This window comes from Eptatretus burgeri, chromosome 6 (genome assembly GCF_056783735.1).
Source record: "Eptatretus burgeri isolate ZD-2024b chromosome 6, Ebu_testis_v1, whole genome shotgun sequence".
NCBI classification, from domain to species: Eukaryota; Metazoa; Chordata; class Myxini; order Myxiniformes; family Myxinidae; genus Eptatretus; species Eptatretus burgeri.
Window position 1 is genome coordinate 88,207,465 of NC_140966.1, and position 22,923 is coordinate 88,230,387.

Genomic DNA, 22,923 nt, shown 5'->3' on the forward strand with positions numbered 1-22,923 from the left:
ATCCTTCGAATCACATCACGGTGGAGAGAGAGAGAGAGAGAGAGAGAGAGAGAGAGAGAGAGAGAGAGAGAGAGAGAGAGAGAGAGAGAGAGAGAGAGAGAGAGAGAGAGAGAGAGAGAGAGAGAGAGAGAGAGAGAGAGAGAGAGAGACAGAGACAGAGAGAGAGAGAGAGAGAGAGAGAGAGAGAGAGAGAGAGAGAGAGAGACAGAGAGAGACAGAGAGAGACAGAAGAGAGACAGACAGAGAGAGACAGACAGAGAGAGACAGACAGAGAGAGACAGACAGAGAGAGAGACAGACAGAGAGAGACAGACAGAGAGAGACAGAGAGAGACAGACAAGGTGTTCACCTCTTGGTGTCCAAAGCTCAACTGCCACATTTGTGGACACAGCTCTTTTCACTAGTCCCAACCTTTGCCAACCGCTGTCAGTGTGCCGCTTGAGTACCTTCTTGGCCGTCCCATCCCTCTCCAGGGCTCTGCCGCCGACAGTCCTTTGGCCAAATGGCCCATGTAATGTCCTTATCGTTATAAGCGTGTAGCACTTTCCAAGTTCGTTTGATGGTAAATGCATCAAGTCCTCCACCTGGCCTTGCCTGTTACAGGAGGTTTTACACAATCTTAGCCTATTATACTCCATGAAGGGCACTCACTGCCTCATGACATGTTCACAAGATGACTTACCTTTGACAGTTTTCCTGATACAAAAGTAAATACATCTAACCCACTCGATCACATGGTCCATACAATTAAGAAAACTAATCTATTGAACCCCCCCTCCCCCTCCCTCATTCCAGGTAACAGTTATGAATATCATTGGAATAACCAAACTTTTGCACAGTATTGTATAATATATAAAGCTCATCCTAACCACTGACTCACTGATCGACATTAAAGATTGGTACCATCCGGATGACAAAGTAAGCTGAAATTGTGCGTGTTAATGGACATCGAAGCCGAAACACCGGAGGGGGGGGGGGTGAAGAAGAATTTTTAAAAAAAAAAACCAATTGCAGGTGAGTGACATGAGAATTGGGAAGCACGGTTAGTTATTGCTTACAATGTGTAAGCATACCCTGCTAGTATATATATATATATATATATATATATATATATATATATATATATATATATATATATATATATATATATATATATATATATATATATATATATATATATATGGCTTTGTCCAGAGATGGTCAGTTCGACGATCAATCACATCAGCGAAACCATGTGGTCATCCGCATACGAAAATGGCACCAAGTCGCTCTCCGGGCGGGAAACATATGTGAGGTATTCGTGTGGCGGTATTCAACGCCAGGGCTCAGAAACCGCCACGCAGCTTCTTTTCACGAGCAAACATGCCGACCATTCCTCTCTCACACTCAGTCCGCTCACAGACGGCCCACCTTCCTCCTCGACCAGACGAGACCATTTCTGAGGCCCTGTGGTAAGGCCGTGAGGCACACTTCGCTCAGAACCATACACTTTTCATGACTCAGCCGAACACTCAATGGCTCGTGTTTTTCTCCAGCGCGCGAACAAATTTTCGTCAGCATTTCTTCACTGTGTCGAGGGGAAGTCAGCGAGCGAGATCCTTTTGCATCCCAATCACGTACCTCCCACAACTCCTCTCTCTCCACCGAGCCTTCTGACCTCAGGCCCATCCACCATGGTTTGCTAGTTGTCATTCCTGTAGGCGGGGTTTTTGCCTGCTTGGAACGTTCGGCTCGGTTGTCGTTTTAAGGATGAGATTCCTTTTCATCGCAGTCTTGTAAATGCAAAAATATTGGAAAAGGTCACAGTGGGCAATCACATAGTGCGAGAAATTATCCATAAACCATACCTAATTGACACAGTACCACCCCCTGTGCAGTGATATGTAACAACTTCAACTGACAATGTTCCAACTTTATTTACATCGAGAAGTCTACTGCTTGACCACAGACCATGCCACTCTATACCCCTACCTTTACTAGGAAATACCTCCATGTACCTCACAAACACATTATCTAGTTCCTTCAAGTTGTTGCCGACTTCTGGTGACATTCCAAAAATTTCTCCAAACATCTCCATCCTGCACTGCATCCCAAAACTCCGGCAGCAACAGCTTGGTTGCAGCTTTTACCCCATCCATCCAGCACGTGCAAGTCCTGCCTCTTCCTCTTATTCCCTCAACCATAGTTGTACTCAGAATAGTTGATGTCTCCAGCCTTTCATTTTCTGCATGCATGATGTGTCCAAAGTACGACAGTTTCTATTATAGCATGAGCGCTTCCAATGTACACGGCGGTGCAATTTCTTCAAGCACGGATTTTTGTCCTCCTTACAGTCCATGGAATTAACATTCGTCCAAAACACAACATTTCAAAAATGTCAATTATCTTTCTTCTTCACTGTCCACGACTCACATCCATACAATGCAACTGGAAACATTCACCAGCCTCCTCTTGGCTTGTATCATCACATCTTTGGTTTTTTTTCCATATCCTCGTTAATCCTGACATTGCTGTTCTCCCCAATGCTAACCGTCTGTTAGTTTCTCCTCCACATTCTACACTCACTTCAATCTTTTAACCCAGGAAGATGAAACTTTCCACATGATCATCTCCCAATCTGAACACGTCCATCTCGTCAGGTTACAATATTTTAATCTTTTTTAGGTTGAAATAAAGACCAGATTTTTCACTGTCTGCAGAAGTTTCAGAGTTCTCTTTACTTTCTGTCAACAGAGTGATATCAGCATCCCTTAGATTGCTGATACATGTTCCTCCAATCCTAACTCCACCTCAAATTTTTCTTATCAGACATATCAGGTGCTCTGACATCCAACTTTGATTTCTGACGATGTACTCACGATACAGGTGGAACAAGTAAGGGAAGAGAATGGATCCCCGTCTCACCCCGTTTCCAATTCCAAAACATTCTACATCTCCATACTCTGTTCTTCCTGTGGCTTCTTGTATAGTATACAGGCATATCAGACATCCCCATTTCTTTCAGCATAATCCACATCAATTAATGATCAACATGATCAAAGGCTTTACTATAATGTATAAAAGAGATACACTTTCATTTTTCTATGCTTCACCTCAGATTTGCAATATCATCTCTCGGACCTCTTCCTCGTATGAATCTTGCGTGCTCCGTGGGAATTTTTCACTTCATGAAGTCTTCAGTTATTGAATGATATTGTTGTGGGCCAGGGGTCAGTGGCAAGAACGACCGCTAGGTGGGGAAGTTTACGCCGTCTCCCACCGGTCTCCCCGGATTTATTGGCCGTCGCTCCGGATAACTCCGAAGCCGGCAGGTCGATTAATCGACCGTGAAACGCCAATATCTCACCCGCGTGACGTAGGGTTAATTGCCTAAATCCCAATATACCTAAATAACCACGCAGTTTTGGCTACTGGGGATTCACGCCCTCGGCATGTCTTTCTCAAACCGGGTCACTCGACTGACTGCAGTAGAGTTCCAACTACAGACTACCAACTCCGGTTCAGTTGCAGCCGAGCGGAAACTGCCAAAGCCATGCTGGCTAGGATTAACGGATTATCGGGGATGAAACCCCGTCTAAACTCAGACCCAGACCATGCTGGACCAAATAAAGAAAGGACGGAAACGAGCTGGGAACATTTCTAATAATTTATTTACAATAAAAGACATGGAGGCAAGACTTGAAGCGAATATGCAGAGCAGGAATTTACAATGATTCAAAGCACTTACTCAATTCTACTTATAGACGGGCCCACACGCAGTCACACACACACAAAAAGAAAAGAAACCCCGGAGTTTTTTATTGGACCCTCCAGCTGATGAGAGATGAGCTGGGGGTCAGAGTTCGGATGGGCACCTGTGGGTCGTCGAAGGTCCCAGCCGCAGCCGCGTGGAGCAATCGGAGCTCCAGGGCGGAGATCAGGGTCGCAGACGGGACCCACCAAAGCTCCATGAACAGGCTGGTTCACTCACTCTCCAGCCCAACCACCGTCAACCAACTTGTAACCACTCAAGTACTCCAGATCTCCCAGCACCAACGTTAACGACGATAACAGAGTCTGCTCGGGGATACATCTCCTCCCACACAGGGAGGGGCCTTGGCGAGAATCATCTCGCTGTCCGTCCCTCATTGGCCTACGGCCGCACCTTACCGGGGCGGAGCCGTGGCCCCTGTTCAGAGACCCCATATTCTCCACGTGGCCTCGCTCGTGCAGAGCAAGAGGGTCTGCCCTGAAAGGCCCACCATACAAAAACGATCGTTTGTGGGGCCCGAGGACCGGAACCACGAGACCCCCCCTCTCGGCAAGTCAAGGTACGAGCAGCCAGCGGGTGGTGATGGAGCGTGATAGGGAGGTTTGGGATGGCTCGTTGGATGTAAAACCTAAAGACGTATCAACGCGCACATTTAATCCTCCCGCTAAACAAAAGGACGGGGTCCTTACTACACACGTACTTACTGGCATAACCAACTTTGGGACCTGAATGTTGATTGCACATGGTTTCCAGATTCGTAACAATACTTAGTAATAGATTGCTGGTGTGTCAAGTCTGCAAATGCAGACAAGTTGGGTCACCTGATCAAGATAAGATTATTTAGACTTCAATAAACCATGAAGATTGATGTTTAAAGCTGTGGCAAAAGTACACAAGAGTGCGGCAATGCCGGGACAAATGGGCATTTTTCTTGTTTCCTTGTCATTTCTTTGTTTAAGTATAGTTTCCAATCACGTTTTTTCCCCCCACCCCAATTTTCAGACACATACAAACACAATTCCCTTGCACAGGGGGAGGGGGATAGTTTGTGCCCATGGCCTGACTGGGTACATACCGCCAGCACTTAAGCAAAATTTAGTAGAGAATGGCAATAAAGAATGAAGTTTGTTTTACATTTAAGGAAGGGGAAACAAAATTAAAATAAAAAAGGGACGAACAACTGATGGAGGTGAGCAGTGAATCACTGATTTTGAAGGTCTTGGTTTCCACAGCAGTAAGCTGAGCAAGGTGTATGACAGGGAATCAAGCCAGAGAGAACAGTACTCCACCAAGCTGTGAATAAAGGCATTGTAGGTCGGTAAAAGTTCAAATGCGCTGAGGAATGACTGCTTGAATACGTTTGGCCAAGAAAGGTCATGGCTGACAGCAAGATCCCAAAGTTTGACAACTGCAAGAGGATAGTTCAGGAAGTAGATGGGAGGGTTTGCCCAACACTTTTCAGAAAGACAGTGAGATTTGTTAGGATTGAAAGATATATTCTAAGGGTTGGACCAGCTTGTGATTCTAAAAAGATCTGCAGAGGGAAGAGGCTGCAACATCAATGTGTGGAGTCAGAGACAATTTCCCAGAGATCATTGAATAGGACTGGACCCAGAACATTGCCTCAGGTGATAATACCCCATTGAGAACCATTGGTTACGAGACAAGAGCAAGTCAATATGCCATGTGTGGAGGGAACCTTGGATGCCATCGGCAACATTTGGAGAGCAAGGCAGGGTACCACTGTAGTGAATGATCGAGATACGTCTGGAGACTGCCCCAATCTCATATCTGAGATCAAGAGCTTCCATCAATTGTTTGGCGAGTAGAAGCAACATGTGTGCTTCCACCTTTTGCACGCACACAAAAATCAAAAAACCAAGCCAAATAGAAAGTCTCTGGAATCCATTTTAAGACTAACAATTAAGGTCCATTCCTGGTGTTGACTTAATGGTTAGGGGGGGGCAAGCTTGGGATCCGAGAGTCCCGAGTTCAAATCCCGCTCAGCCATTGAATTAATACTAGGTGGGGTTGATTCAGCCTGTCATCCTTCCGAGGTCAGCAAAATGAGTACCAGCTTGCTGGAACGAATGAGCCATTCGAGTATCCTGCATCAGAGTGGTGACACGTCCAGGATTGTGCCCAATAGCCCAGGAGACCGATTTGGCAGCACCAACGCTCTGTACAGAGTGCGGTCCCAATGGATGGATTAAGGTACTCTGTAAATGGGATGGTTGATCAATTAGTATTGAGTGAGTTATACTTGGTCAACTGAATGCTCCACACTAGGATTTGGATTGGATTTCAGATATGATACTTAAAATGACACACACACACACACACACACACACACACACACACACACACACACACACACACACACACACACACACACACACACACACACACACACACACACACACACACACACACACACACACACACACACACACACACACCTAAATAAGAGCAGCAAGTTCACAGACAGCAAGTTGTAATCACGTGTGGAATTAAATAGAAAACACGACCTGGGCAAGGAGGAAATAAACACAACAGTTCAAGTCAAACTCCACCTTTTTCTATTTACAAATGCTTGAAGCAAAAAATAAATTAATTACTGAAACTCCAAGTTGAGATTTTTTAATTTTGTTGCAAATCCAGAAAAGGAAAATATATATATATATATATATATATATATATATATATATATATATATATATATATATATATATATATATATATATATATATATATATATATATATATATATATATATATATATATATATATATGATAGCACTCAAACCAAATGAATCAGAAAATGGTCATACGTAGCACAGAATAACTACGCGCTTACAAGACCATTTAAACGAGAACCAAGTGTTAATCAGAACAATGGAATCTAAAATTACTATACAAAAGCAACATTGGTAGAATGTCAAAAACTAAAAATGGTGTGTTACAGCGACTCATGTTCCACAGGTAGTTTGTGGGGTTGAGGAAAAGGCCATCAGACCATTTCATATTTGTTTCTCAATCTTCATACAAAGCGGCAAATCTACTCTCAAAAGTTGAAAATCTTTTTCCCCTACCTTTCCTCTCGCTCTCCAACAAAAATTTCAACCAGCAATGGGGAAGAAAATTAAAGCACAAATAAACTGAAACAGGAAAAGGGGGTTAATCAAGCACAAGTTAATCAAACCCACAATGCTACAAAGAGATGAAACAAAATTAATTTTTAGCAGCAGCTGGAAACAAATCCTGTAAACAGTCATTTCAATTATTCACCGCAGATTTGACCTATAGTGATATCAAGTTCATTACTGGAGTGGAAGTTGACAGGACAAGCACACACCACATTCACAAGCTTAAAAATCATAATAAACAGTCAAATCCATGAGCTACACACCTGCACAGTGGAAGGGAAAATGTCAGCTCGGTGTGTGTGTGTGTGTGTGTGACATTTTTGGGGTGAACGAGGGTTTTTTTTTTACTCAAATAAGAGACGCAGGACTGGATGATGGCGAGGTCGGTCACACGATCGTTTAGTAGAAGAGTCCTGCTGATTCGTACGTTTTTGGGGATCCATTGGTGGCTTCTTCTCCACAGTTGACTGACTCAAACTTGAGAACACAGAACTGGTTAAAAAAATAAATCAAAATAAATGAGACATTCCCACCAAAAAATAAATAAATAAATAAATAAATAAAAGGATGAAGGCAGTGGTTAAAGATTGGAATCATCACATCACACAAGTACAATGACATGAGATGAACTACAACATTAGGTAGACATGGGCAACTGAATAGTAATATGGAATTTGGACCTGGGGTCTCTGCAACCTGAACCTACTGCTCTGATCAAGTCAAAACAGATTTGGTTCTGCCCAAACAGGCTTAAATTTTGTATTTGTAAATCGTTTACCAAATGTCCTCACAAAAGCGTAACGTTGACAAGCTCCACCATGACCCTTACTTAATGCTTTCAAACAGATGAACTCAATTTTGTTTCATCTTCTCAGATCATAGGAAGCAACAAAGTCTCATCTTACTCTATTTTTGCAGCAACTTTTTCAATGTTTCCTTACAAGATTCTCCCAAAGCAATCACATCCCTCACCCGTGTGCAAGCGACACAAGGGAGCGCGTATGACAGGACCCCTTTGTGCTGGGTGTCGAGCGACCATGAGGGATGAAGGCAGGAGACAGCCCGTCAGAGGGAGATGAAGGCGAGATGCTGGAACGATGTGACCGAGGATTTGAGAGATGTTCATCTAACAAAAAACGAAATTAAGAGAGAGGGGTCAATGCTTCAACTCTACGATCTTACCGGCTTTTTTATTCAACCTGAGAATTAACTTCTGCAAACACCACCATTTAAAATTTCATTGCAGCAAATCAAAGTTTCTTCCATAACCTTCACAAGACGAAGCAATTCCCAATGTATTTTGCCGAGACAAGAAAATATACTGCCCGATTGGGCAATCTCTCCCAACTTGACGAATGGAGAGTCAAGGTCACCCAGAAACCAACCACCCCTTCAATTGTCTCAAATGCTGCCCCACCCAAAGAGTCCAGAAAAATCAGTGCACACCATTTAATCTACTGCAAAGTTTTACATGTGGTGTTTTGACTGCAAAGTCCTACTTGCTGGTTTCTTTAACAACATCCTAAAACAAACCCCTTCATGTCAACATCACATTCCAATCTCAGTTTCCCGTCCCAAAACAAACTTCTCATTTTCACTTTAACTCGTCATCGCCCCAACATAAATATTCACCATTCACGAAGTCCAATGCGCACAAAGTTTACTCGAAGAACTTCATGCTGCAAGTACCTCATCCTCCATTTAACCAACTGACGTGTACGCACACTTCCAATGGGAAACAAAAATTCGATTTTCATATCAAACAGCTGGTGCGGTCCTACCATTAGGCCTCAAATCACTGGGTGGTTGGAGATCACAGAACGGCGTCAAAGATGAAAGCTGCTGTTGCATCCAGCTTGCCCGCTCAACTTCAAACAGACGACGCTGATGCAAAAAACGAGGACTATTAAAATACGGAAAGAATAACAAACTAGCAGTCGAAGGCAACGATGCAGTCCACATGCCGACACAGCATTCAAATTGCATCACAACAAACATTCCCATTTGTGGCAGGGTAGAAAGACACCAAATCTAGAATTAAAAACAACAAAAACAAAATAACCTGCTGGAATACTAAAATGACTATCGATTGGGCAACAGGCTTGGCTTTTTAATCAATTGCATACCCCCACCCGATCCTTTCATCCTCGAAGATATTCCAATCCAACCACAAAGCTTTCTTCCAAGTCGTTGCATCGTAAGTTTACTTTAACCCTCACCCTCATTTGCACACACCACTTTCTGCAGTCTCTCTTGCCAATACTCGTTTCCTGTTTGCATTGGTAGCAGTATGGGAATTTAATAGTGTGGCTCTAGTTGACATCACTTTTGTTGAAGCAAAGAAAAATCCTCAGCAAATGCATTTCCACTTACTCTCCAGTAATCATTTTTTTTTTGGTGTGTACATTTTGCTGAACCTTCGATGTCGACCAATTCAAGCTTAAATATTTCGTCCCGATTGGAACGTTAAAAAGTTAAATCACCATGACATTGGATGCAGAAACATTTGACAAATCCTTTTGTGGAAATGATGCATTGAAGAAGCAAATGAAAAATGAAAATAAAATTAATGTTTGTTGCTCATGTTTGTTGACAACTCCGTGTTTAGCATGAAGATGACTTCCTTAATTGCCCCACTGACTGTGAAGAGAAAGTGTCATGAAGATTGCACTGCTGGCTCCCAGAGCGCTCTGGTAAGTGACGTCATTCTCCCCCACCTTCAGGTTTGAAAAAAAAAAAAAATAACACAAAAAACGTTAAATCGATGCAAGGGGCCAAATGCGGTGAATTTTGGGTCGATTTAACCATTTTCTCCCACTTTTGTAGTTGTAATGAGCTGTATGCTGGGATGGTCCTGGAAAGGCCAAATTTCTCGGCTTTCCACACCTTTTTAATGAAACCACCTTAAATTGTCCCCATTTATATTAATCATCGCCTTGAAATCGGCTTCACAAAAAAGCTAAGGGTTCAACTCAATTTGGGAGAGTAAAAGCCGTATTTTGTCATCTAGATCAAGGTGAATGCACATTTTAAATGGAGAACTACAATCTGGATGAGATAATTACATGCATTATCAATCGATAAGTTTTTGTTTTTGTTAACTTTTACATCACATGCTCAGGGGTTGTGACGACACACAATGCATCCAGATGTGACCACTTCCAAAGGTGGAAGCACCCCAAAACAGGAGGTTATTTGTGGGTTTCAATTCTGAATAGTCGCGAAGAGCCTGATAAAACAAACCCCTAAAATTATGCAAAGTTAAACATTTGATTAGCACGGCTATCTTATAACGACAAATCTCATCCTGAAATCGATCACTTGATCCAGCATTTCCCAGTCATCTGATTGTTGCTCCAATCCATTGGTTTTAATGGTTATATGGTATCTATTATCCAAAATCCAAACCACATTGCTTATGTTCAATCACAACTTTAAAGATGTGGCAGAAAGTCTTCAGCATTTAAATCCTCTGGAACCAGATGTTTTATTTAGGGATGTGCAGAACCCAAATTCAGTGACCAACTTCATGGTGCACAACACAGGAGCAGGCACACCCACAACCACAACAGAGTTGTTTGCAAGGCAGATAAGTATCGAAATAAAAGGCGTTGTACGATTGAGATGGCACAGTACCATGTCGAGACTGGAGGCAGATTCGATCCCGTACGATAATAAAATTAAAAACGGATGGAAAATTACCCCCGAATGGGAGTGCCGGTCATCTCTGCCAGAGTTCGACAGAAGCAAAATCAAAACTTGAAGTTTACAACGAACTGTAGATTTATCTCAAATGCATCAGTAATTATTCACTATGGTTATACAGTAATATGGAACAATTATTGACGTCCACGGATTCAACATCACGTCAAAAGTGTTCATGTGAACGGGGATATTTTTGCCCCTCGCGATGACGACAGGCTCACCTTCATCTTCTGAAACGCTTTCATGTAGTCCGACACCACTTTCATAAAATATGTATGCAGCCGTCATATCACCCACCCACCCCTGTACGCAGCCCGTACGCAGGCTTTAAACCACCCACCCCCTCATTTTTGTATGTACTTTATGAACGGCCCATACGGGGCAAAAATATGCAAAAATTTGTGCAGGACCTGGAGCATCTTCAGAGATTGGTGCCGGTGTCCGGATGACCACTTCAAATTAGCACCGGGCATGTAAGAATCAGAGCGAAGTTTGAAGGGCTATAAAATCGGAACGAGAGCAAATTAAAAAAAAAATGGCTCATGTTGTTCTAGATAATAGTCCATAGTATCTGAATCACTAATAACATTTGATCTCTCCAGATAAATGAGGGAGGAGATACGATTTGAAATTGACGATTTTCGCAACTTTGACAGCCTCGTGACCTTGAAAGTTATATCGTTGTGCATGTCACATCGACCTCTATCCATTCCACTATTAGTTATTTGTCTCCACTCGGTTTGATTGTGGACGGACGTACGGACGGGCGGACAGACTCCGAGACTGGCTTTATTAGGTCATCTCTACTGAGATGATAGAGATGACCTAAAAATGAGATGTCGTACTACTGGGGTGTGCAAGTTCTGCAACACAATTGAAGTTCAAACACTTTCTAATGCAATGTATATTATGTGTAGGAAGGGGGGGAGGGGCAAAGATTCATCGCTTGATTGTTGTCAGAATTGCAATGTATCGGGACTCAGAGTAAGTCTTGTTGAACCTGACACTGAGGAGCCAGTGGATGTAATCTACACAGTATAGTCATGGCAAAATTGTGTGTGTAAAACTCGTTAGCAGGCACGTCCAGATGAGGACTTATGGCCACGACAAAGCACAACGGAAACACTTCACCCTTAAAAAGGACCAATCACGATCTGTTTGGCCAGTACATCACAAGCCATGGTGGCATAGACTGCTGTGGAGCACAGAAGGGATAAAGGCCTTTATTATTGGGGCTACCCTGTGGGGTGGGGTGGCCCGGAATATGGCACCTCCAACAAGCAGCGAGCAGCCAGTTATGGGATCCACCACAGGAAATGGCAGTCCTATAGTACAGAGGGTTGGTGGCCAGAGGGCCTGTTGTGCAGAAGTTCCATGGGGGGGGGGGGGGTGGGTGGGTGGGGGGACAGTATCCACAAGAGTTGGGTCTGCACATGCGCACAGGGACAAACTGGGAGCTATTGAACAAAAGAGGATAGTTATCCTCCTCTCACACTCTACTGTGTTGGGATAGGGAGGATTGCTCTCTGGAGAGGTGGGATCTCACAATCCCTTGCCTCCACTGAAATTGCTCCTGCATCCATTCTTCCCGTTCCCGAGCTGCAAAACACTCATCGTACCAGAGGGAAGTCTTCGCCTGGTTACCCCGTTGTTTCGTAAATGCAGTCTGTGGCACCAAGCAGAGTTTGGATGGTTCTTTATTCATCCTTGTCAACAAGTTTGCACGTTTCCTACACCCATATTTCTGTTGACTCACTTGGTTCATTCCATTTTGCACATCCCGTCCACCTTTCTCCCATTACTCATAACAAATAAAGCCTGATAAAAGGGAATAAACTTTTTCCGTCCTTCTGCCTCCTGTGCACGTTTCCGTCAAATTCAGTTAATATGGGGTAACTTTGGGGAAAGGTAAAGTTGTACATCAATTGCACTGAACGCAGTCGAGACCTTGCGGCCATTCACGAGATTAAAAAAAAAAAAAATCCGGCACAGACAGCCTGAGTTAACAGAGGTTGATATAACGGTATTATGTGAAACAGCGTGGTTTCCAGTAAATTAGAAAAACCAAGATTGGTTACAAAGGACTGCAGTATCTGCTTGCCCGACTGGATTACAAGTACCCCAAAACAGTCGGGGGGGGGGGGAATTATAATAAATAAATAAACCAATATCACCCGCAGGGTGACCCGTATCTTGCCAAAAGGTGACCACGTATGACTTTAAGGTCACACTGAGGTGAACAGAGCTGCTATCCACCAGGAGCGACTCCTTGAGGAATATCTGCCTACGAGAGATTCCGATGAGAATCGTTCTAGAGTAACCATGAAAAATATGCGTTTTCCTCATAACCTCACCAAATGACGTCATAATGTCTCAAACTTGACATATCTAGAAAGCACTCATCGAGGTGTTCAATTTGAGGTACTACACGATATGGTTCCTAAAACTTGAAAATTTGACCTTGGGGTCAAATATGTTTGACCCGAGGTGCTAATCATGAAGGTCAAGGCCAATCACCACCAAAAATTAATCAACCGAGTACCAGACCATGAACTATACTCTCATGTAGTTTGAAGACGATCCGATCAAAATTACTCAAAAATAAGGGTTTCGTCGACTCCCCTGATTTGCGACAAAGTGACCTTGACCTTTGACTTTGACCTTCAAAATTTTATGCGCTGAAAGGGACCTCTATAGGCTTCTGATATGCGAAGTTACAAAAATTTCCAATGATAACTGTGCTCTGCAGAGTGATTTATATGCGATTACCGACCAATAAAAAAACAAAAAAAACCAAACAAAAAAAAAAAAACATATGAAGGTCAAGGCCAATCGCCACCAAAAATTAATCAGCTGAGCGCCAGACCATGAACTATATTCCCATGAAGTTTGAAGACAATTCGATTAAAATTACTCAAAAAATAAGGGTTTCGTCAACGCCCCTGATTTGCGACAAAGTGACCTTGACCTTCAAAATTTTGTGCGCTGAAAGGGACCTCTATAGGCCTCTGATATGCGAAGTTACAAAAATTTCCAATGATAACTGTACTCTGCAGAATTTTTTTTATACGTGATTACAGACAAACAAACAAACAAACAAGAAAAAAAAACATACAAGCTGACTAACATATCTTGCAAAAACTTCGTTTTGGCAAGATAACAAAAAAAAAAAAAAAAAAAAAAAAAAAAAAAAAAACATATGAAGGTCAAGGCCAATTGCCACCAAAAATTAATCAGCTGAGCGCCAGACCATGAACTATATTCCCATGAACTTTGAAGACGATCCGATCAAAATTATTCAAAAAAAATAAGGGTTTCGTCGACTCCCCTGATTTGCGACAAAGTGACCTTGACGTTTGACCTTCAAAATTTTGTGCACTGAAAGGGACCTCTATAGGCCTCTGATATGCGAAGTTACAAAAATTTCTAATGATAACTGTGCTCTGCAGAATTTTTTATACATGATTACAGACAAACAAACAAACAAACAAAAAATAAAAAAAATAAAAAACATACAAGCTGACTAACATATCTTGCAAAAACTTCGTTTTGGCAAGATAATAAAACATGTTTTGGGTTTCAGGGACCAAACATTACTGGGCATCCACATTTTAGTTTAAGACACGACAGCCTCAAATTCAAGAGAATGACCGAGCATGCAGTGTCACAGGTTACGACTTCGGTCTTTCAGAAATTGACATTAGTTTCCCTCCACCCCCAAAGGAAGGATCCTACCTTGCAGCATGCCATCACCAGAGACCACCAAAAAACTTGGAGATGAAATTTGCTCAGAAGAATACCTCTAGTGTCAGTGGAAATGACTGGTCCCACAACAAATGGCAGCTCAAGTGCTGCGAGAAACCTTATAAATGACGATACACAAAATGAGTTTATAATAGTGAGAATTGTTACGAGTACCCAAAGTCAAAAACATCAGCAAAAAAACGTAAAGGAATTTTTTTTTGTGTTTGCTGATTAAGTCACCAGTAGCATTATGTTTTCAAGGTGTACATTCGTATGTCCTTCAATGCTAATTTTCTGTTTTCTCTGTAACCATGTATAATGCTTCAATAGTTATGTCATAGGTCATGTGGTGTGGCAGCCATGTTGGGGGGGGGGGGAGGAGGAGAATAAATAAATAAAAACAAACTTTGTGCCTCAAGACACAAAACCACTCCACAGAAAAAAATTGAAACTTGGCACATATGAAGTACTCCCCATGGCCCATGGGAAACAAGGGTGATTTTCTGACATCATAGGTGACTTATGACATCATAATTGCATACGTCGAACACTTTATCCGATCAGTATGTAGAGTTTTGAGGGTCATGCAGGTAGAGTTAAATTGTTATGGGGAGAGAAAAAACAAAAATTGATGACGTCATTGGTCACATGGTTCAGCGGCCATATTGTTAACAACCGACAAAAATCTTCAAAATGGCTGAAGAGATAGAGGCAAAAACTTTACAGATATGATCACCCATCCACGAGGAACAAAAAGTTCTCCAACTATGATGTCATAGGTCACATGGTTTGGCAGCTCTGATTTTTTTTTGAAGAATATACCTTTAAAAATATTCCTTTCCATAACAGCGAGACAGATCGAGGAGAAACTTTGACTTGATTTTGATCAATTTCCCAGAAAATGTCTGCTGTTCTGCTCCAATCAGTTCATCTGACCACATGCTTGTCAAAGTGGACATCGCTTTGGCTGTTATTAGAGAACCACCTCAGCACCATCAAGTCTGGCATTTCACTCACTCCGACTGGCAGGGTCTCCAAGCAGCCATCAAACTTCTAGACTGGTCTCCCATCGCTACTTTCTCCAACATCAACTCATCCTGGGAATTCTTTCAAAGAAACTTGCTCTCCCTCATGCACAGATTTATCCCCTCTCGTCTTCAGTTGTCCTACACTTCCTCCAGCCCTTGGTTAACTGAAGCTTGTGGCGAAGGATTCCGGGCTGCCCTGAAATTCCTGAAACAACTTGCCTTCGCCTCATGGAAGGCCAATCCAACTGAAGGCAATCTCAGTTCCTTCCATAAAGCTCATAACAAGTGTGTCTCTGCCCTCAGGAGAGCCAGAAAACAACATCTTTCTAAGCTCAAGTCTGAACTCTCAAACCTGTCTCTCCTCCAAATCCTGGTGGTGTCTAGTCAAGTCTGTTTCTGGTGTATGCTCCCCCTCAATCCCCTACCTTACCTCAAATGGCCACACTGCTGACACTGCACATGGAAAGGCTGAATGCCTAAACTCCGTGTTTGCTTCTAAATCTTGTCCCAAACCCATCACTTTCTGTACCCACCTCACCCACTCACACCCAGCTTTCCTTGGACTCCGTTTTCTCCTGTCAAGGTGGAGAGCTTGCTGTCAAACCTTGACTCGGATTCTGCAACTGGTCCGGACGGCATCAGCCCACGTGTCCTAGAAATCTGCTCTGCTGCTCTTGCTCACCCTCTCATTTCCTCAAGGTCATCTACCATCTGCTTGTAAATCAGCAAACATTACTGCCCTGCAAAAAAAAGGTGCAAACACAGATACCTGCAACTATAGACCAATAAGCAAGGTCATGGAATCCATCATCGCTTCAGACATTAAATCCTTCCTCTTTGCCAATGGCTTGATTTCCGATCATCAATTTGGATTTAGACCAGGTCATAACACTGGATATGCTACCTCGTTTTTCCAACAATGGATGGAGGTCCGAAATGCCAGTCATGAGATCAGAGTAATGTACCTAAGTCCTAATGTACCTAAGATCAGAGTAATGTACCCAAGATCAGATCCAATGTACCAAAGTAACCACGCGGTCTCTACCGGCAGCAGCAGCGGTCTTTGTTCATTTTTGTTTTTTTTATTGTCCTTTGTTCAGGAGTGATAATGATTGTACAGTTTCTGCATATCTGGATGTGTTGGTTAGAGTTGGACAGAATGGTTTTAGTACAAGTGTACATCATAAAGTTGACGATTTCAGATTTCCTGTCGTATTCTACACCTTTCCAGGAACCAACATACCAATTAAAATGGGTTCCAATGTATTTTCATCTCAGCTACTTAGATTTGCAAGATACCGGGCGTAGTGGCGTGCGCCTGTAATCCGGCTACTCGGAGGATCACTTGAGGACGGAAGCTCTGTGCTGGGCCGCGCTATGAGAAGGTGTAGGGCAGCCTGGAATCATGGCGAAACCCAATCCTTATCGCTGTGTCGTAAGAGGCGACCAGGGTTGCGTCAGGAAGGGCATCCGGCTTAAAACCTATGCCAAATCAGTATGCAGATCATCACGGATGATTTGCTGTGGTGACCCCTAACGGGAGCAGCTGAAACATGAACAACACTACTTAGATTTGCAAGAATTTGTTCAGTAAAGGATGATTTTGTGGAATGTCCTGAGAAAGTTCTTTCCATCATGTTAAACAGAGGATATTTGGCTGATTGTTTGATCAGTTCTTGTGAGAATGACTTTGGACTCGAGTCACCTTTTATTTAAATTTGGTTGGTTTTCGTGTCAACAAGTTCCGATTGCATATAATAATGAATTCTTTTGGTGAGGTAAAATTATACATACATGTTGTTGCGGGCCAGAGGTCGGTGGCGAGTACAACCATGAGGTGGGGGAAATTATGTCACCTCCCACCAGACTCCCAGAATTGTAGGCAGTTGCTCGGATAATTGTAGGTCGTCCCGGAATTGAGCCAGCGGGTCGTTTAACCGACCGTGGAACGCCAATATCTCGACCGCGTGGTGTATGGTTATTTTGTCTAGATCCAATGTACCCAAGTAACCATGCGGTCTCGGCTACCGGGGATCCACGCCCTCGGAACGCCTGGCCGAATCGGATTCACTCTACCGGCAGCGGTAAAATTACACCTACCGACTACCACTCTGCCATCTACCTTTCCGGCTCGGATGCAGTCGAGCGGGCCTGCCCACGATGTCCCGGCTACAATTGTCTAATTACCGGGGATAAAACCCCGCCTAAACTCAGATCCGAACCATGCTGGACCAATGCAAGAAAGGACGGAAATGAATTGGGGACATTTCTACAATTGTGTATTTACAATAAAAAGACACAGGGAAGACCTAACACAGATATGCAAGTAATATTTACAATGATCAAAAACAAACACTTAAAACAGGTTCTACTTATAAGATGGGCCCGCGCGCGCACGCACGCACGCACGCACACACACCTAAAATAAACACAGAGTTCTTTATTGGACCCTCGCAGCCGAGAGAGACGAGCTGGGAGTCAGAGTCCAGCTGGGTACCTGACCGTCGGAGGAAGGGGGTACTCCGTGGTGCGGCACCTGACAATGGTCATTGGTTTGGTGCCCAGTAGCACATGTGGGACTCGTGGTTCGTGGCGGAGCTCGGGTGGTGAATAGCGAGGTCCACGGAGGGGGGTCAGGGTCGTTTATTTCCTTTCTTGTAGAGGGCTAGCAGAAACACGTTCGCCACCTTCACGACCTTCTGCTCAACCCCCCCCCCTCCCCGCTTCAAAAGAACTGCACGCTCAACAACCCTCAGAGCCCAATCCAAAACCTTGTCAGAAACCCGTGGAGAACTTCCTCCAAGACCCTTCTTCCTCACTCGACTCTCAACTACCACAACCCTGTCAAAAACCTCAGAACAACTTTTGTAACAACCCCCTGCCTCAGAGAGTGCTCGGGAATTTATGGACTCCCTCAACGGGGCGGGGGTCACTCGAACAGAAGTCACTCCCCACCCTGATTGGACAGGCTCCTATAGGTTCACCCTTGTTGGGCAGGGTTTCTTCCCCTGCCGTGAAACCCCACCCACTCTTCCACGTGGGTTCATACTTGTTGAGCAACAGTATCAATGTTGCAAAGGTCGGCGTGAAAGAGTTACAACGTTTGTGAAATCCGAGAAACTGGAACCGCGAGATCCCGCCTCAGCACGTCAGGGTGCGAGAAGGCAGCCGGTTGGCGGTGGATCGTGAGGGGGATGAGATGGTTGTTAGACAGGTTATTACATCCAACAAGCCAACTCAAAGAAATCGCAGCGCATGCCTTTGATTCTCCCACGAGACAAAAGGAAGGGGATCTGACTACACACATACTTAACGACATAACTGACTTTCAGGACATATGTATGTTGAATGCATATGGTTTCTAGATTTTTTTTTTTTTTGTATACCTTGTCGAGGCTCGTATGAGAGCTAACACACAACTCACAGCAAGGGGGCATAAGACAAGAGTGGCGGGAGTGGAAGGGACAAAACAGTGGGGAACAAACACATTAGGTGAACTGTGGAAGGGAGAGGGATGGGACAGGGAACATGGCGAAGAGAAGATGGACATTACAGGGACTTTCAGGAAGGAAAGCTGGGGAATTGAAGGAAGTGGGCTTGGGTGGATTATCGGGGGTAGAAAAGATCGAGGATTTGGATGGGGGAAGATAAGAGGTGGTGGTGAACAGCTGTTTTGAAAGCCTGGAGGGAAGAATGGGAAAGAATAGAGTGAGGAAGTTTATTCCAAAGGCAGGAAAAAGAGGAATGAAAGAGTGAAGATGAGCAGTGATTCGTGATTTTGGTAGTTTTACCAGAAGGGGGTTGTTGGCAGACCTTGAGCGCCCTGTGGAAATGTGGTGGGGACAAATCGCAGAGAGAGCAGGGGGGGGGGCAAGGCTGGAGAGGAGTTGGTAGAAGACAGAAAGACCACCGACCAACCTGCGGTGATTGAGTGAGAGGCCCAAAGACTCAGCTTCATTGCGGGAGATGCCGATGATCTTAAATGCCCTGGTTTTGACAGCGTGAAGCCGAGAAAGGTGGGAGGCAGGAGCACCAGCCCAGAGGGGAGAGCAGTACTCAATCAGGCTATGGACAAAAGCTTTGTAAGTGGTCAGGAGCTCAAGAGGGCCGAGTAAGGACTTTGCACGACGGAGGATTCCCAGTCGGCGACTGGCTTTTGAGGCGAGGTTGGAAATGTGACTTTCCCAGGAAAGGTCACGGCAGATAGTGAGACCCAGAAGCTTGAAAAAAAGACTTCTTCCAGAAGATTGTTGAGAAAGTGGATGGGGGGGGGGGTTCTAAACGGTCCTTTCGAAGAGACATTGTGAGAGTGTGAGATTTGTCTGGATTGAAAGACATGTTCCACGTGTTGGACCAGTTTGTGATTTTATCCAGATCTGCAGTGAGCGAAGAAGCTGCTGCTTGTCAGTCTGAGGGATGACAGATGGTACCATTGGAGAAGAGGAAGGATTTCATGTCTGAAGCGATGATGATTCCATAACCTTGCTGATAATTGGGAGAAGGCTGATTGGTCTGTAGTTACAGGGATCTGTTTTTGCACCTTTTTTATGCAGGGCAGTGATGTTAGCAGATTTCCAAGCAGATGGCAGATGACCTTGGGAAAATGAGAGGGTGAATAGAACAGAGAGAGGGTGAGCAAGAGCAGAAGAGCAGGCTTTGAGGACACGTGGGCTGATGCCGTCTGGACCGGTTGCAGAATCTGACTCGAGGTTTGAAAGCAAGCTCTCCACCTTGTCAGGAGAAAAGGATACAGAGTCCAGGGACAGTTGGGTGCGACTGGGTAAAGTAGGTAGAGATAGTGATGGGTTTAGGACACAAGATTTAGCTGCAAACACCGAGTTTAGACATTCAGCTTTATCACGTGTGGAATCAGCAGTGCGACCACTTGAGGTAAGGGAGGGGATGGAGGGGGAACATACACCAGAAACAGATTTGATTAAATGCCACCAGGATTTTGAGGAGGGAGAGAGGTTTGAGAGTTCAGACTTGAGATGAGAAAGATGTTGTTTTCTGGCTCTCCTGAGGGTAGATACACACTTGTTCCGAGCTTTGTGGAAGGAACTGAGATTGCCCTCAGTTGGGTTTGCTTTCCATGAAGCAAAGGCAAGTTGTTTCAGGACAACTGCCTCGCCACAAGCTTCAGTAAACCAAGGGCGGGAGGAAGGGTAGGACAACTGAACACGAGAAGGGATAAATCTGTGCATGAGGGAGAGCAAGTTTCTTTGAAAGAATTCCCAGGATGAGTTGATGTTTGAGAAAGTAGTGATAGGCGACCAGTCTGTAAGTTTGATGGTTGTTTGGAGACCCTGCCAGTTGGCTTGAGTGAAATGCCAGACTCGACGGTGGTGAGGTGGTTCTCTGATAACAGCCAGAAAGATGTTCACTTTGACAAGGACGTGGTCAGAAGAACCGATTGGAGCGAAGGAAGAGCAGCAGACATTGTCAGGGAAATTTGTCAAAATCAGATCCAGAAGAGATGGAGTACCATTGGTTGAGATCCGGGTGGGGAAGTTGACCGATTGAGTCAGTCCTAATGAGTCGCAGAAAGCTTTTGCTGAGGTGCCATGGCAGGTGAGAGAGGTACCCACACCTAGCCAACTGGCGTGATGACAATTGAAGTCACCACATAAGAGGAAGAGAGAGTTTGGATGAGAAGATAGAAGATGGTCCATGTTTTCGGATAGTGAGGTGTAGATGGAGTCATCACTGTTCGGTGGACGGTACAGTACACATATAAACATGAGGTGGGAGTGGAGGGGAAGCTGAAGCCAGAGGTATTCCTGGGGGTGTGGGGGAGTGAGAGCAGTGCATGGAGAGTGAGGAATAGAGTATTTGATGAAGAGAGTAACACCTCCACCAGGACGAGGCTCAGGTCTGTCATACCGCAAGAGGGAGTAACCGGGGAGAGATACTTGGGAGTCAGACACGTCTTGGGAGAGGAAAGTTTGTTAGGCAGATAATGTCTGGTTTGTCAGTGGCAACCTGTATGGAAAGATATGAAAGGTTTGAGCGAAGGCCCCGGATATTTGAGATCCACACTTTTAATGAAGAGGTAGGGGAGGAGGTTTTGGGTGCAGGAGGTGGAGGGGGAGGGGGAGGGTAGGACAAGGGACGAGGAGGGAGGTAAGGAGGGTTGTTGAAAGTGTGGGGTATTGCTGAATAGTGAGGGGAGGGGGCCGAATGAGGAGGAGAAAAGGCTCTGTGGTGCTGGGAGAGAGGGGGACAAGAGACAAGGAAGAAGGCAGTTGAGGATTTGAGGAGGTGGAGTGAAGAGATGGAGGTGAGAGGGCAGTGGAGGGAGGCAGCTTGGTGGATGAGAGGGGGGCAACTGTGAGGGGATGAGTGAGGGGGATGAAAGGTGGGAGAAAGGTGAGGGGGAATTTTTGAGAGAGGTGAGAGGGAGGCTTGGAGGGAGAAGAGTGGGATGGTTGCTTTGAGAGTGAGAGTGAGGGGTGAGGAGGGTGAGTTGGCACTGAAGTTGGAAAAAAAAGAATGGTTGATGGAAAGCGAGCATCCATGGCAAACTGTGGTTTTTAAAAGTTTTAGGTCAGAGATGCGATTTAACACAATTCTTGATAGATGCAATGCAGGCGAATTCAGAGAATGGAGAGAAGAAGCGCTGTAATAGTTGGATTTTTTAGGCAAGGAATGAAGGAGATCTCGAAATGAGAGCAGTCTGTTAAAATAGCAGAAGAGTAGTGCATTATGAAACAGTACAGAAGAGTAGTGCATTATGAAACATTATGATCCGTAACAATATATACACACACACACACACACACACACACACACACACACACACACACACACACACACACACACACACACACACACACACACACACACACACACACACACACACACAGTAATACCTTGACATACAAATGCACTAACTTACGAGTATTCCGAGTTACGGCTCGGACGATTTTTTGCTTTTTGTTACGAGTCTAGATCCGAGTTACGAGTGGAGCGAGCTTTGAGACGCGCACAGCCAAGCAAGCGAACACCCGCATCTCCCGCCACTCACTCGTTCAGTTCTCTTGGTTATCTCGTTGAGTAGGGTCGTTAAGCAATTAATTACAATTAAGGATCGTTACACTTAATTGTAGCAATTAAGTGTAACGGCAAAGGGAATAATAAAAAAAGTTTAAAAAAAAATGTCGTAATTAAGTTTAAAGATAAAGTTAATTTACAAAAAAAATATATATATATTGTATCAATTACATTTAGCGATAAAGTGTGATGAGACCTTCAAATCTCCTCCGCCTATCTCCTCCACCACCGCTGCCACCTCCACCGGAATCTTCCGTAAGCCGAAGTCGTCTCATCTCCAAGGTAAATACACTTTATAAAAATATACCATCAGAGATGGGGAATCCCCCACAATTGAATGAAAAAGGTCATACATATTCCAGATAATGAGGGAGGTAAATTGGAAACAAGACACCATTTGGTCATCATCTCGAAAAAAGTTCCCCAGGGGCGAGGAACGTAGTAACCAAAATAATTGAAATCAGATAAGCGGTTTTCCATTTATTACATAAAACTTT

The 22,923-nt window shown here is 44.2% G+C and overlaps 1 protein-coding gene across 8 annotated transcripts in view; it reads right to left on the reverse strand.

Moving 5' to 3' along the window:
* Window positions 1-6,827: 6,827 nt before the first annotated feature.
* The window catches only part of SSX2IP (SSX family member 2 interacting protein), a 63,484-nt gene continuing 47,388 nt past the window's right edge, over window positions 6,828-22,923 (reverse strand). For all 8 annotated transcript variants that reach the window (XM_085886114.1, XM_085886110.1, XM_085886115.1 and 5 more), the window contains exons 12-14: window positions 8,678-8,780; window positions 7,869-8,022; window positions 6,828-7,388 (exon numbers count right to left, since the gene is read on the reverse strand). In XM_085886114.1, coding sequence (XP_085742240.1) covers window positions 7,241-7,388; window positions 7,869-8,022; window positions 8,678-8,780 — 405 coding nt within the window. In that variant the 3' untranslated portion in view covers window positions 6,828-7,240. The remainder of the gene's footprint in view (window positions 7,389-7,868; window positions 8,023-8,677; window positions 8,781-22,923) is intronic.